At 45.8% G+C, this 15813-nt stretch overlaps 2 protein-coding genes across 10 annotated transcripts in view; one reads left to right on the top strand and one right to left on the bottom strand.

The window, feature by feature from the left end:
• Positions 1 to 7485, bottom strand: part of LOC105496305 (maestro heat like repeat family member 8) — a 78175-nt gene extending 70690 nt beyond the window's left edge. For 3 of the 6 annotated variants that reach the window (XM_071079348.1, XM_071079347.1, XM_071079349.1), the window contains exons 1-3: positions 7127 to 7485; positions 2160 to 2281; positions 45 to 190 (exon numbers count right to left, since the gene is read on the bottom strand). In XM_071079348.1, the coding sequence (XP_070935449.1) occupies positions 45 to 190; positions 2160 to 2281; positions 7127 to 7413 (555 nt within the window). In that variant the 5' untranslated portion in view covers positions 7414 to 7485. The remainder of the gene's footprint in view (positions 1 to 44; positions 191 to 2159; positions 2282 to 7126) is intronic. The other 3 variants (XM_011766630.3, XM_011766631.3, XM_011766632.3) reach the window with 1 other exon arrangement.
• LOC105496304 (ribophorin II) overlaps positions 7143 to 15813 on the top strand; it is a 60089-nt gene continuing 51418 nt past the window's right edge. For all 4 annotated transcript variants that reach the window (XR_011613372.1, XR_011613371.1, XM_011766629.3 and 1 more), the window contains exons 1-2: positions 7143 to 7273; positions 12214 to 12407. Coding sequence is in view for 2 of the 4 variants with exons in the window: in XM_011766629.3 (XP_011764931.1) it covers positions 7261 to 7273; positions 12214 to 12407 (207 nt within the window). In the remaining 2 variants the exon portion in view is untranslated. The remainder of the gene's footprint in view (positions 7274 to 12213; positions 12408 to 15813) is intronic.

Raw genomic sequence — 15813 nt, 5'->3', positions numbered from 1 at the left:
TGGAGGAATAAGTTGGATAACTCATAAAAATTGCTTGTGTATACCTTTAGCTCACCACTGAAACCCCTCTGGATGGACTGGATCAGCTTGTCAACAATGGCCTCATTGAGCGGGTCCTGTCGGGTCAGGTGTCTGGGGCTATCTGACAGGGGCTCACAATGGAGTCCAGGGATGTCAGGGATGTCCAAGTCTAACATTGAAAAGAAAGACACTGGATGATGCCTCCGTACTATGTAAAGTGATGAGGTTTAGTGGGGAGTACCTCTGGCTCTCACCTTTGCTACTTGCCCTATGATCTTAACCAAGTCCCATCCTATCTCCTAGATTCAGTTTTCTCAATTATAAATTCAATGTTCTCTAAGGGCCTCCTAAGCTACAAAAGCCTTTGGGACTGAGCTGTAGCAGAATGGTTAAGGGCACGGACTTTAAATCTCAGTTTGAGACTAGTTTGACTCTTGGCTCTACCACTTACTACTTGTATGACCTTTATCAAGTTAGTTTGCCTCCTGAAACCTGTTTCCTCATCTGTAAAACAAGGTTATTATAACAATTAAATGAGGTAATACATGCAAAGAACTGATCCCAGTAGTACTTCCCCTTTAACACCTCTTTCATCTGAAGATTTTTACCATTCTTTTTTTTTTTTTTTTTTTTTGAGACAGAGTCTCACTCTGTTGCTCAGGCTGGAGTACAGTGGCGCAATCTTGGCTCACTGCAACCTCTGCCTCCTGGGTTCAAGCGATTCTTGTGCCTCAGACTCCCAAGTAGCTGGGATTACAGGCATATGCCACCACCCCCGGGTAATTTTTGTATTTTTAGTAGAGACAGGGTTTCGCTATGTTGGCCAGGCAAAGTCTCGAACTCCTAACCTCAGGTGATCCACCCGCCTCGGCCTCCCAAAGTACTGGGATTAGAGACGTGAGCCACCACGCCCGGCCACCACTCGACTTTTGTATTTTTTGATTTCTTGAATGCCTCTTCTGCAAACTCTACCCACTTCCTGCCATACTCCTATCATCCACTAATTGCAATAATTGAAGCCATGTTCTCATTCTGATCTTTGCACGGGCTGTTCCTTCTGCCTGAGTTTTTCTCCTTCTTCTCCCCCACCTTCCCTTATCTATCTTTGCCTTGCTAACTCCTACTCATCCTTCAAGTCGCAGCTCCAGGATGCCTTTCTTGTATCCCTTTTTGCCCATTTTGGCTACGTATCCCCTAGTCACTAATAAACCGCTCTATATCCACTCTGGCTCCCCTAGCCCCATCACACTGATTACACTGAGTTCCATTTGCCTGTTCATCCATAGGTATACTGTGTCTGTTCTGTTCGATGCTGTATCTCCAGCTGCTAGATTTAAGCTTAGAGCACAGGAGGGCTTCATTAAGTATTTGCTGAATGAATGTGTGAATGAATGAAGGTAGTTCTTCAAACACACCAAGATCTTTCCTGTGTCATGCACATGCTGTCCCGTCTATCTGTAGTACTCCCTATACTCTATCTGTAATACTCCCTATACTCACATGAGTTACTCTGATATCTTTCAGGCCTCCTTTAGGTTTAAATACCGCTTGCTGTCTCATACAGGTGTTCTCTGACAACCAGAGTTTCAAGTAGGTTCCTACTGCCCTTATTTTTGGTGTCAGCCTGTTCTTCCATACTGCTTACTACAAGTTGTAATTACTTCAGTGACTGACTGCTTACTCTTTTTGGTCTCTTCTCTGCACAATAATGTAAGTTCTATGAGGGCAGTGACCATGTCGGTCATGTCCACTGTTGTATTCCCAGCTCCTGGTACTCAATAAATGTTTTGTAGAATGAAAGTTATTCTGAAGCCCAATCCAGATCCCACCTTTTGCATGAAGTCCTCCCACTCCAAGGCATCCCACGCTGCCCTTTCCCTCCTCAGAATCCCTCAAGCACTCAGACTCTTCTGCAGAACTCAGGACCAACCTTAGTTTCCTGGACATCACGAACCATGTATGTCATCTTATTTTGCCAACCGTATTTTAAGGTCTCAAAGTCAGGGACCAAATTCATCATCAAAGTCTAGTCAAGGGCTGGTCACCCATCAAGTACTCAATCAATATGTCTTGGCCCAAGTTGAAAATAGATTCTCTTTTCCCCTCCCCTCCCCTTTCTAGTCCTTTCTCTTTTTTACCTGTCAGTTCAATGCTACTGGAGCCTTTTTTAATAGTCTCTAAGTTGCTCAGCTCCAAATCCACACTTCCTGAATCATTGTCATAGGCATAAGGGATCACTACTTCTTCCTGACTACAGATCCTAGGAAGAAAGAGAGGATGTGAAAAATTAGTTTTCCAGGACTGCTTCTGTCTCATCATTCATTTGAAAGCCTAAATGTCACTTTTTGAGAGAGGCATTTATTCAGCACCAATCTAGACTAAGTAGCTCCCACCATCCTGGTCCCACAGTTACCTTCTTATTTTTTTCATAGTATTTAACCATTACCTGCAATTACCTTGTTCATTTGCTATAAACTCCATTAAAGAGAAACCTTGTCTACATGGTCACCGTTGTATCCCCAGTACCTAGCATGTTGTCAGTCTCATTACGAGTGAATGGACAGGTAAGAAATACTATGCTGCTGTTAAAAACAACGTTGGGTGTTGGTGGCTCACGCCTATAATCCCAGCACTTTGGGAGGCCGAGGCGGGCAGATAACCTGAGATCAGGAGTTTGAGACAAGCCTGGCCAACATGGCGAAACCGAGTTTCTACTAAAAATACAAAAAATAGCTGGGTGTGGTGGCGCATGCCTGTAATCCCAGCTACTCGGGAGACTGAGGCAGGAGAATCGCTTGAACTGGGAGGTGGAAGTTGTAGTGAAGCCGAGATTGCGCCACTGCACTCCACCTTGGGTGACACAGCGAGACTCCATCTGAAAAAACAAACAAACACACAAAAACCAGATTGAGGTAGAACACCTTGCCAAACTCCCTCTATCCTCCTTAACCTTTCTTTTTCTTTTTACCATAGCACGTAACACCTTCCAATATATCTTTCACTTATTTATGGTGCTCATTGTTTGTCATTTATTTCCTCCTGCTAAAATGTAAACTTCATGAGGGCAAGAATCTTTGGCTGCTTTGTTCATGAATGTATCCTAGGAGTCTAGAACAGTGACATACGGAAGTGCTCAACAATTACTGGTAGCGTGAATGACTGAGCAGGTCTCTATTTACTGAATGTTTAGCATATTTAGCATATTTAGCATATCTCTATTTACTGAATGTTTAGCATATTTCATTAATGAATGAAAACGCAAGCTGTCAAACAATGGACATGACACTTTTTATTAAAACAAAACAGTATTTTCACAAAAGTAATTAAGTATATGTCTATACACACAGAAACACACACACACACAAATGCTGGCATACGTGAAAAAAAAAATGTATGGAGGGTGGGCATGGTGGCTCACTCTGTAATATCAGCATTTTGGGAGGATGAAGAGGGAGGACTGCTTAGGCTCAGGACTTTGAGACTAGCCTGGGCAACACGGTGAGACCTCATCTCTACAAAAAAGTAAAAAATTAGCTAGGTATGGTGGCATGTGCCTGTAGTCCTAGCTACTCAGGAGCTGAGGCAGGAGGATCCCTTGAGCCCAGGACTTTAAGACTGCAGTGAGCTATGATGGCACCACTGCACTCCAGCTTAATTGACAGAGAGAACCTGTCTCTAGAAGAAAAACAAAAGCAAAAACACTACTTATGGAATTCATTTTTTAAAATTATTTTTAATTTTTATTTTTTTTGACACAGAGTCTCACTTTGTCGCCCAGGCTGGAGTGCAGTGGTGTAATCTCGGCTCACTGCAACCTCTCTGCTTCCTGGGTTCAAGTGATTCTCCTGCCTCAGCCTCCCGAGTAGCTGGGATTACAGGTGCCCGCCACCACGCCCGGCTAATTTTTATATTTTTAGTAGAGACAGGGTTTCATCATGTTAGCCAGGCTGGTCTCAAACTCCTGACCTCAGGTGATCTGCCCACTTTGGCCTCCCAAAGTTTGGAGATTATAGGTGTAAGCCACTGTGCCCAGCCAGTAAAACAATTTTGGAAGGAAACCCCAAACCAATGAAGTTTGAACTTTGTCCTGTATGCATATATTTCTTTAATAAAAAATGAGTTCATTAAAAACAAACCCTCTAGAAGCAGAATGGTTGTGTTGTATGGTAGACTGTATAACTGACTTCTTAAGACGCTTACTGGCCACGTGCTATGTTTCATGCCTATATTCCCGGTGCCTTTGGGAGGCTAAGGCGAAAGAATTGCCTGAGACTACGAGTTTGAGACAAGCCTGGGTAACATAGCAAAATCCAATCTCTACAAAAAATTTAAAAAATCTGATCTCTACAAAAAATTAGCTGAGGGTGGTGGCATGTGCCTGTAGTGCCAGTCACTCAGGAAGCCAAGGCAAGAGGATCCTAGAGTCCAAGAGTTGAAGGTGGCCGTGAGCTATGATTCCATCACTGTACTCCAGCCTGAGCGACAGATACAGACCTTGCCTCTTAGAAAACAACAACCAGTGGCTCACGCCTGTAATCCAAGCACTTCAGGAGGCTGAGGTGGGTGGATCACTAGATGTCAGGAGTTTGAGACCAGCCTGGCCAACATGGTGAAACCCCGTCTCTACTAAAAATACAAAAAAATTTCGCTGGGCAATGTGGTGGCATGCACCTGTAATCCCAGCTACTCGGGAGGCTGAGACAGGAGAATTGCTTGAATCCAGGAGGCGGAGGTTGCAGTGAACTAAGATTGTGCCATTGCACTCCAGCCTGGGTGACAGAGGGAGACTCTGTTTCAGAACAAACAAACAACAACAAAGAAGCTGTCAATCTGTTTCCAAAATGGTGGTACCACTTTACATTTCCATCAGCAGGATATGAGAGATCCTGTGCTCCACATCCTTGCCAACATTTGTTATTGTTGGTCTTTTTCTTTTTCATGAGTCAGGTGTGGTGGCTCCCATCTGTGGCCCACAGCTAGTTACTAGGACCACAGATGCGAGCCACCACACCTGGCTAATTAAAAAAATTTTTTGTAGAGGCAGGGTCTTGCTGTGTTGCCCAGACAGGTCTCGAACTCCTGGACTCAAGTGATCCTCCTACCTCAGCCTCCCAAAAGCTCTGGGATTATAGACTGAGCCACCATTCCTGGCTGCATATGCTAAGTCTGTGGTGTATAAATACTCCCATCATGGCCAAAATCAAGCTACCGATACTACCTTGGGAAGAGATGTGCAATGGCATACCGTCATATATTTCCATCACACAGTTTCAACAGATATAAGCAACCACAAAAGCACAGAAAATGTAAAATGTAGTGAAATAATTAGGAAATAATGAGTTTTGTTTTCAATATAGTTTATTTCATCCTAAGTTGATATAATTTTCTAAATGGCTATATTTAACCAATTTGCAAAATTACTGAAAATTTAACAATGGACTCTCTCAAGACAGTATGAGACAACTCCAGCACACCACTGGTTGGTTGTCTTATTCTTGAGTTGGGAGAATTCTTTATATATTCTACATCAGCACTGCCCAATGGAACTTTCTGCGATAATGAAGATGTCCTATACTTTTGAGCTGTCAAAACTGATATCCACTAGTTATCTGTGGCTACTGAGCACTTGAAACGTGGCTACTACAAATGAGAGACTGAATTTTAAATTTTACTTAATTTTAATCCATTTAAATTCAAATTTAAATATCCACATAAGGCTAGTGGCTATCATAATAGACACACAGAAAGAACTGACTCTCTCCCATGTAGGATAACATTTGGGACAATAATAACGTTAATAAGACTTATATTGTGCATACTTTATACGTTCATAAAACTGTAGTTAAAAGCACAGATTCTGGAGTCAGACTGCCTAGGTTCAAATCTGTTTCCTTCTCTTTAAAATGGGATTAGCCTGTAATCTCAGCACTTTGGGAGGCTAAGGCTGGAGGATCGTTTGAGCCCAGGAGTTCCAGACCAACTTGGGGAACAAAGCGAGATGTGGTATCTACCAAAAATAATTTTAAAAGATTAGCTGGGCGTGGTGGCGCGTGGCAGCAGTCCCAGCTACTTGGGAGGCTGAGGCAGGAGGATCGCTTGAGCCCAGGATGTCGAGGCTGCAGTGAGCTATGATCACACCACTGCACTCCAGCCCAGGCGACAGAGCAAGATCCCGTATCAATAAAAAAGGAAAGAAAAGAAATAATGTTTGTAGAGCCCTCGGCACAGTGTCGGGTTATACTGTAAACATTCAGTAATTGGCGCTAGTTATTAGAGCGGTGTTCCTGGGTGAGCCACTTCCGTGATGAGCCTGTAAAACTGGCCTAATATGTTCTCTATGAGTTACTGCATTGCTCTGCAAATCAGATAAAACGTCACTCGTAGGTCAGTTATTAACAACCCAAGGGATAATCTTTGGAAAAAACTGACATAATTTTCTTTCTTTTTTTTTTGGTGAGACGGAGATTTATTCTTGTTGCAAAGGCTGGAGTGCAATGGCGCAATCTCGGCTCACCGCATCCTCCGCCTCCGAGGTTCAAGAGGTTCACTCGCCTCAGCCTCTCGAGTAGCTGGGATTACAGGCAAGTGTCACCACGCTCGGCTAATTTTGTATTTTTAGTAGAGATGGGGTTTCACCGTATTGCCTAGGCTGATCTCCAACTCCTGAGCTCAGGTGATCCGCCCGCCTCGGCCTCCCAAAGTGCTGGGATTACAGCCGTGAGCCACTGCGCCCGGCCAGAAACTGCCACAATTTACTAGAGGGGGAAAAAAAAAAAAAAAAAAAATTCCCTTCTAAGCTATCCCCGCCTGTCGAGACCCTTCCTTTTCCTTTAAAATGGGCCGGGCAGCAGAAAGACGAGTGAGTGACAGCAGATGCGCCAATCAGAAGCGGCCCCGTCTCGGGCCCACCCCGAGGCCTGGCCCAACCACGTCCCGGTAGCTCCCGGAATAGGAGCGTTGCGAGACGGTCGGTTCCAAGTGGGCCTGGGCGCGGGGGGGAGGCGGGTCTGTCCTCGGGAACTGCAAGGCCCTGTGCGCGGGAGGACTGAGATCCCGGCCGCGGCTGCTGGAAGCGTCGAAGTTCAGCGGGGCCGCCGACACTGACCTGTGCTTAGAACTCATCCTGGCCCGCAGAACCTGCCGCGAGTCCCTGGCGTCCCCTGTGGCGGGCTCTTGGAGCCACTTTCCCGAGCGGAAGTCAGCCTGCGGCTCGGACTCCGGCGGGACCTGCTCGGAGGAATGGCGCCGCCGGGTGAGGAGTTGCGCGTGGCTTATCGATAGGGCCCCACGGCCAGCACTCTTTGGGGAGAGGGCTATCGCCCGCGGGAGGCTACTCGTCGCCGCTCGAGAGCCGGCCAGGCGGGATCCCCTTCCCCTGCGGGACAGGGGCATGGGCACAAGCTCTGGCTGGGGCGCTGTCGGGTCGAGGGTCCGAAGGAGGGCTGCGAGCTGGTGGGAGTGCCCGCGACCTGGAGGGGTTGGTGCCTGGGGGAGGGGTGCAGCGCGGAGCTACGGGTCGCCCCGAGGCCCAGCCGTGGGGACTGCGGCCGCCCTTAGCCGTAGGCCTGGCCTCACTCATTCATTTCATTCGCGCGGGCTCCTGGGCCAGGCGGCCTAAGGTTCTGGTCCCGGTGCTGCCCCTTACTCCGTGTGAGGTTTCGGCCAGATTGTCCTTTCGGCTGTAGTTTCCCCTTCAGTGAAAGGGGCAAAGAAAACCCCTCACTTCTCTCTGGGAGCCTGGAGCATAAGTTCTGAAGTGACACTGTGGGTGCAAACTTGCAGTCGGCCACGTATTCGTTGTGTAACCCAAAGCAGGTTACTTAACCCCTCTGCACCTCAGTTTCTCATGTGTAAAGTAAGTTAGTCAAATTAGTCACGTTGTCTGCTTCGTTGAGTTGCTCTATTAAGTGAAATAATCTTCGTGCATAGTTTAGAACAGCGCATGGCCCTAAGAACTCAGTAAAGTTAACTGCATCGGAAGTTACTGAGTAGACGCCGTGCAGGGTGGAATCTCATGTAGCCTCATCGTAACTTTGGAAGCATGTACTCTTGTTACTACCATTTGACAGATGAGAAGTTGGAATCCCACAGAAAGGAACTTACTTGCCCAGGGTGACACATGAATGAGTCAGTGGCTCACCGTTTCATTATTTGAGAAGTTTAGAATAGTAAAGTGGTTAAAAGCAGACTTTGGATTCAAATTGCCTGAAGTTTGATTCTCAGCGATGTGTCCTAGGGCAGGTAACTACTTCTGAGCCTCACTTTCCTGGTCTGTGAAATGCAGAAGATAGCCACCTTACTTAGATGTGAGGATTTAATGATTTGGTGTGTGCAAAGCACAGCATAGCGTGGGCATACCCAACATGCTAAGTGCTCGACTTTTAGTCTGAAAAGTTACTGCTCTCATTAACATGGAGTGAGAAGATTAGGATTCTGACACAGGTGCTGTTTTAGGGGAATTTACAGTCTAGGTGGGAAAATACTAGTCACAGCCATTCACTAGATCTTCATATATTGTGTGCCTGCCTGTACACAAGGCATTGGGGATTCAGCATTGGTGTCTTGACTCCTCTTTCTCTTAGGTCTTTCTGTCCATTGGCAGTTCTGATAGGCTTTGACTTTGAATTCTAGCCAGACTAACTCTCATCACTTCTCATCATGTTCACTGCTGTTGCCCTGGTTTGGGCCACCATCATCTTCTGGCTTGGATTATAGCGGTAATCTCCCAACCGGTGTCCCCCACTCTGTCCTTGCACCTGCATGGTCTGTTCTCCACACAGTATTGTTTATTCTCAACACGGTAATACCATTAGAGTGTAAATCAAATCACACCTCTGCTTAGAACTTTCCAGTGGCTTCCAGCCAGGTGCGGTAGCTCACACCTGTAATCCTAGCACTTTGGGAGGCCGAGGCGGGCGGATCATGAGGTCAAGAGATCAAGACCATCCTGGCCAACATGGTGATACCCCATCTCTACTAAAAAGACAAAAATTAGCTGGGCATGGTGGCACTTGCCTGTCGTCCCAGCTACTTGGGAGGCTGAGGCAGGAGAATCGCTTGAACCCGGGAGGCTGCAGCTACAGTGAGCTGAGATCGCACCACTGCACTGCACTCCAGACTGGCAACAGAGTGAGACTCTGTCTAAGAACAAAGAAAGAAACTTTCCAGTGGCTTCCACTGTGGTGGTACATAAGGCCCTCTGGATCTGTCCTCTGCTACCTCTGTTACCTCATCTACTTCTTAACTTTTGCTTACTCTGCTCAAGCTATACTGTCCTTGCTGATCTCAAAAAACACTGTATGTGTACGTACTCCTGATTCAGAATCTTTGCATTTGGTTTTTCTTTTCTTTTTTTTTGAGACAGAGCCCCAGACTGGAGTGCAGTGGCACCATCTCAGCTCACCGCCCACTCTGCTTCCCGGTTCAAGTGATTCTTATGCCTCAGCCTCCCGAGTAGCTGGGATTACAGGCACAAGTCACCATGCCCGGCTCATGTCTTGTATTTTTGGTAGAGATGGGGTTTCACCATGTTGGCTAGGCTGGTCTCGAGCTCCTGACCTCAGGTTATCCTTCTTCCTCGGCCTCCCAAAGTGCTGGGGTTAGAGGTGTGAGCCACCACACCTGGCCATATTGGGTTTTTCTTCTTAGCATAATTTCCCACCAGATATCTTTATGACTTGCTTCTCCTTCAGGTCTATACTCCATATGTTTATTTCTTAGGCCTTTACAGACTACTGTATTTAAAATGTAGACTTTCCCAAATATCTCTTCTGTACTTTATTTTTTTCCGTAGCACTTTTACCTTCTAATGTGATAAATAATGTTCTTATTTTTATTTATTTATTTATTTATTTATTTTTGCATTTGCAGGATTTAATAGAGTGAAATAGAGTGAAAACAGAGCTCCCATATAAGGGGAGGGGATCCAAAGGGGGTTGCCCAATAATATTCTTATTTCATGTGATGTCTTTTGCTACTAGAATACAAGCTCTTTGAGGATGGGAGTTTTGTTTGTTTCCTGCTGTGTTTTTAACACCGAAAGTAGTGTGTGGCGCATAGTAGCTCAGTATACATTTGATGAATATGCCATATGATAGATTTTTTTCTTTTTCTTATTTTATTTTATTTATTTTTATTATTTTTTTTTGAGATGGAGTCTCACTGTGTTGCCCCGGCTGTAGTGCAGTGGCGCGATCTCAGCTCACTGCAATTTCCACCTCCTGGGTTTAAGTGATTCTGCTGCCTCAGTCTCCCAAGTAGCTTGGATTACAGGCGCCCACCACCACGCCTGGCTAATTTTTGTCTTTTTAGTAGAGACAGGGTTTCACCATGTTGGCCAGGCTGGTCTTAAACTCCTGACCTCAAGTGATCTGCCTACCTCGGCCTCCCAAAGTGCTGGAATTACAGGCGTGAGCTACCGCACCCGGCCGTCTTTTATTTTTTTGAGACAGGGTCTCTCTTTGTCCCCCAGGGTGGAGTGCAGTGGTGCAATCCCAGCTCACTGCAGTCTGCACCTCCCAGGCTCAAGTGATCCTCCTACCTCAGCCTCCCAAGTAGTGGGACTACAGGCACGCGCCACCATGCCTGGCTAATTTTTGTATTTTCTTTTTTATAGAGAAAGGATTTCGCCATGTTGCCTGGTCTAGTCTTGAACTCCTGGGCTCAAGCAATCCACCCGCCTCAGCCTCCCAAAGTATTGGGATTACAGACGTGAGCCACTGCCTCTGGCCAGTAGTGCCTTTTTTCAAGGATTCTAGTTCAAGCTTAATTTAACGCTAAAGGCAAAAGATTTAGGGCCACTCATGTTAGCCTAGTGATTATTTGTTATTACTGTTACTTGGGTGCTAGACAATGCACTTTATCAAGAAGCAGCCCATTCAAAAGTGTTTTTTGTTTTGTTTTTTAAATAAATGAAGTAGAAATGTACCACTCCTGCAGCTCCCTGTCCCCTGGGGCATCATAGATGGGGATTAATTTTTCTTTCCATTTATTCAGCAAATATTTATTCAGTACCTGCTATGTGCCAGGCAGTGTGCAAGACTTGGAAATACTGGGATGAACAAAAGAAGCAGTCTTTATCCTCATGGAACTTACAGTTTAGCAGAGAAATCAGACATTACACTGTTAAAGTTGTGGAAAATTCCACATAGAAGTACAGATTCCTATGAGTGGATATCACAACAACAATAATAATAGTAGTAGAAGTAGTAGCTAATATTGATATAGCACTTGTTATGTGCCAGTCATTATTCTAAGTTTTTTTTTTTGAGACGGAGTTTTGCTCGTCTCCCGAGTTGGAGTACAATGGCGCAATCTCAGCTCACTGCAACCTGTCTCCCGGGTTCAAGCGATTCTCCTGCCTCAGCCTCCCGAGTAGCTGGGATTACAGGCACCTACCACCACGCCCGGCTAATTTTTTTGTATTTTTAGTAGAGACGGGGTTTCACCATGTTGGCCAGGCTGGCCTCAAATTCCTGGCCTCAGGTGATCCACCTGCCTTGGCCTCCCAAAGTGCTGGCCTGGCCAGATCTTTCTATATTAACTCGTGCAATCATTTCTGAGGTAGATACTATTATTATCCCACTTTACACTTGAGGAAACTGAGGCACCAGCTGGTTGAATAACTGCCAAGGGCATATTGCTAATAAATGGCAGAGCTGTGATTTAAGCCTGGCCCCAGAGCCTGGGTTCTTCCTTACTTTATTGTACTGGGGACCTAATCCTAGAGAGAGCTTCTTAAGGAAGAGGTGCTTGAGCTGAATTCTGAAAGTAAAAATTAAGCAAAGTTGAGGTAGGGGAAAGCATGAAAAAATGCTGGGCAGGAACGAACCTGGCTTTTTAGAGGACAGAGAAGCCAGAGAGCAACAGATGGCAGGAAGCGCGAGGGAGGAGAGCTGGTTGAGAGGCTGACAAGGTGTGAGGATTCAGGATTGGGTTTGTCCTTAGAGGCAGAGGACTTAATGGGAATAATAGGATAAGGCCTGTGCTTTAGATGCCTGGAGGCTGCTGGCAGGACTGTCCTTCCACCAGTTGAAGAGCAGGCTCCCTGGCTTCTCCTCAGGTTAAACCCCTGGGTTCCCTCACCCTTCCCCATGTGATTTGGTTCCCAGATCTTGGTGTGCGTCATCACTGGGACTGTGTATAGCACCTTGGAAGAGTGTGGAGTGTACTGAATGGTCGTTTCCCCCCAAGGTTCAAGCACTGTCTTCCTGTTGGCCCTGACAATCATAGCCAGCACCTGGGCTCTGACGCCCACTCACTACCTCACCAAGCATGACGTGGAGAGACTGAAAGCCTCGCTGGATCGCCCTTTCACAAATTTGGAATCTGCCTTCTACTCCATCGTGGGACTCAGCAGCCTTGGTGCCCAGGTGCCAGATGCAAAGGTAAGGCTGTTTTTGTCCTGGTGGTCAGAGTGGTTCAGGAGGACCTTCATCCCCTCACTATATTCCTTTGGGGTGGTTCAAAACTAACTCTTGCTCATTTGAGGATAACCAAGGTTAATCCAGTATAAGAAATATTTGGCTGGGCGTGGTGGCTCACGCCTGTAATGCCAGCACTTTGGGAGGTCAAGGCAGGTGGATCATGAGGTCAGGAGTTTGAGACCAGCCTATCTAATGCAGTGAAACCCTGTCTCTACTAAAAATAGAAAAAATTAGCTGGGTGTGGTGGTGCATGCCTATAATCCCAGCTACTCAGGAGGCTGAGGCAGGAGAATCGTGTGAACCCAGGAGGCAGATGTTGCAGTGAGCTGAGATGGTGCCATTGCACTCTAGCCCAGGCAGCAGTGAGACTCAGTCTCAAAAAAAGAAGTTTATTTCAGTTTGACAGGTCTGTTTTTGTTTTTGTTTTTTTGCCTAATGTATGTTAAGGATCATGCCAGATCAGTTATTTTTAGTGGGATGTCAAGAAGAGCAAGTCATAGATCATCTAGAAACTTTTACTTCAGCTCTGGGAGTGAGACTGTTCAATACCATGTGTACTTACTAAGTGCCCCCATATGTGTGTGACTAATAATAAGGGAATTCAAGGTAGAAGGCACTCACATGTATTAAATAATGGTAGTCACTACATCAGGCAATTTTGAGACATGTTTTTGGACTAATGGTGAGGAAAATGCATCATGATTAAAATCTTTCCTGGATTCAGAACAGTTTTTTTTTGTTTGTTTGTTTTTGTTTTGTTTGTTTGTTTTGAGACAGAGTGTGGCTCAGCCAGGCTGGAGTGCAGTGGCATGGTCATGACTCACTGCAACCTCTGTCTCCTGGGCTCAAGCCAGCCACCTCAGCTTCCCTGGTTGCTGGGACTACAGGTGTGCACCACCACGCCTGGCTAATTTTTTGTATTTTTTGGTAGAGATGGGGTTTCGCCATGTTGGCTAGGCTGGTCTTGAACTCCTGACCTCAAGTGATCTGCCCTCCTGGGCCTTCCAAAGTGCTGGGATTACAGGCATGAGCCACTGTGCCCAGCCCCTTGATTATTTTTAAATATTCTGTTTTATCTCTTCTATTGGCTGTTTAGATCTAATTTCTTTTTTTAGTGTTTGTCTAGTTTTGTTTAGAGATTTTAATATGCATCCTTAATTTCTCACAGTATACCGTGAATTATTATTTTGCCATGTCACAAATAATGAAAGAACCCTATAACTGAATTTCCATTTAAATTCCCATTATTTCTGGTATCATTGTCATACTTTTTGTCTGTTTTGTTTTTGTTTTTGAGACGAAGACTCGCTCTGTCACCAGGCTGGAGTCCAGTGGCTCGATCTCACTGCACTGCTTGATCTCATTGCTTGATCTCACCGCAGTCGCTCACTGCAATTGCACCCCCACCTCCCAGGTTCAAGCAATCCCCCTGCCTCTGCGTCCCAGGTAGCTGGGACTACAGGCACACACTACCACGCCAGCTAATTTTTTGTATTTTAGTAGAGATGAGGTTTCACTGTGTTGGCCAGGATAGTCTCGATCTCCTGACCTTGTGATCCACCCTCCTTGGCCTCCCAAAGTGCTGGGATTACAGGTGTGAGCCACTGCGCCCGGCCCATTGTGATACTTTTTAACCTTCTTTAAAGGATCCCAGCCTTTGCTGTCTGTTGTTCGGTGTCTCAATTTCATATATTTCAAACAGTTTGATAGTTATTTATGGTAGGAGGGGAAGTTCAATATCTTTAATTCTGTCTAGGGCAGCACTGATAGTCCCAATTGGTGTCTTTCTTTTTTTTTTCTGAGACAAGGCCTCGCTATGTTGCCCAGGCTGGAGTGCAGTGGTGCGATCATGGTGCACTACAGCCTCAAACTCCTGGACTCAGGTGATCCTTCACCTCAGCCCCCCAAGTAGCTGGGACTACAGTCACATGCCACCATGCCTAGCTAATTTTTTTTTTTTTTTTTTTTTTAATATTTGTAGAGACAGGGTGTTGCCATGTTGCCCAGACTTGTCTCAAACTCCTCGGGTCAAGCCATCCTCCCGCCTCTGCCACCCAAAGTGCTGGGATTACAGATGTGAACCACTGTGCCCAGCCTCCAATTGATGTCTTTTGTTGTTGTTTGTTTGACATGGAGTCTTACTGTCATACAGGCTGGAGTGCAGTTTTGCAGTCTCAGCCCACTGCAACCTCCGCCTCCTAGGTTCAAGCGACCTTCCGGCCTCAGTCTCCCAAGTAGCTGGGACTACAGGCATTCTCCACCACGCCTGGCTAATTTTTGTATTTTTTGGTAGCGACAGGGTTTTGCCATGTTGGCCAGGCTGGTCCCGAACTCTTAACCTCAGGTGATCCACCCACCTTGGCCTCCCAAAGTGCTGGGATTATAGGCGTGAGCCACCCCTCTCGGCTGCAATTGGTATCTTTCAATCCATTTCGATTGTTATTCTTTTTGATGCTCAAAATGTTCCATTTTTGCCAATGGGCCAAACTGTGTGTGTGTGTGTGAACATGCATTCATTTACACATTAGGTACAACTGTTTTTCAGTTTAACTGTAGAGTTAAATAGTTACTAGGCTGGCCATAAAGCCTGAAGTATGGCTGGGCGTGGTGACTCAAGCCTGTAATCCCAGCACTTTGGGAGGCCGAGACAGGCGGATCTCGAGGTCAGGAGATCAAGACCATCCTGGCTAACACGGTGAAACCCCGTCTCTACTAAAAATATAAAATATAAAAAACTAGCTGGGCGAGGTGGCGGGCGCCTGTAGTCCCAGCTACTCGGGAGGCTAAGGCAGGAGAATGGCGTAAACCCGGGAGGCGGAGCTTGCAGTGAGCTGAGATCCGGCCACCGCACTCCAGCCTGGGTGACAGAGCCAGACTCCGTCTCAAAAAAAAAAAAAAGCCTGAAGTATTTACCAACTGGTCCTTTACAGAAAAAGTTTGCTGATCCCAGCTATATGAGATCCAGCTTACTCAAATTTTTTCCTAACAACCAGCTCTCCGTTTCTGCCCAATGTTTTCTTCCTGTGTGTGATTCTGTTAAAGAAACAGACTTTTCCTCATGATTTCACTCTTATAAACCCTAAAGGTGAATGTACCTCCTGATAAAATTAGTTCTTCTCAAAAGTAAGAGTATACACATCAGAGTCAGTTAACCCAAGCTTTTAATTCTGGCTCCACCTCTCTGAAAAGGGAGTTATGAAGCCTACCTCACTGAATCATTGTAAGAAGAAAGTGAAATTACAGTATGCCCCTCAAAGGAAATGGTAGCTATTATCATTCTTACACTGAAAAGGTTTGCTTCTATTTATACTTTGTTTAGGTGAGTTCAGACAGTGCCTGGCACAGACACTGTATTCACGGTGCCTTT

This window comes from Macaca nemestrina, chromosome 15, assembly GCF_043159975.1.
Source record: "Macaca nemestrina isolate mMacNem1 chromosome 15, mMacNem.hap1, whole genome shotgun sequence".
In the NCBI taxonomy this organism is placed as follows: Eukaryota; Metazoa; Chordata; class Mammalia; order Primates; family Cercopithecidae; genus Macaca; species Macaca nemestrina.
Note: the sequence above shows the minus strand (reverse complement) of the source record. Positions and strands in the feature narration are given on the sequence as shown.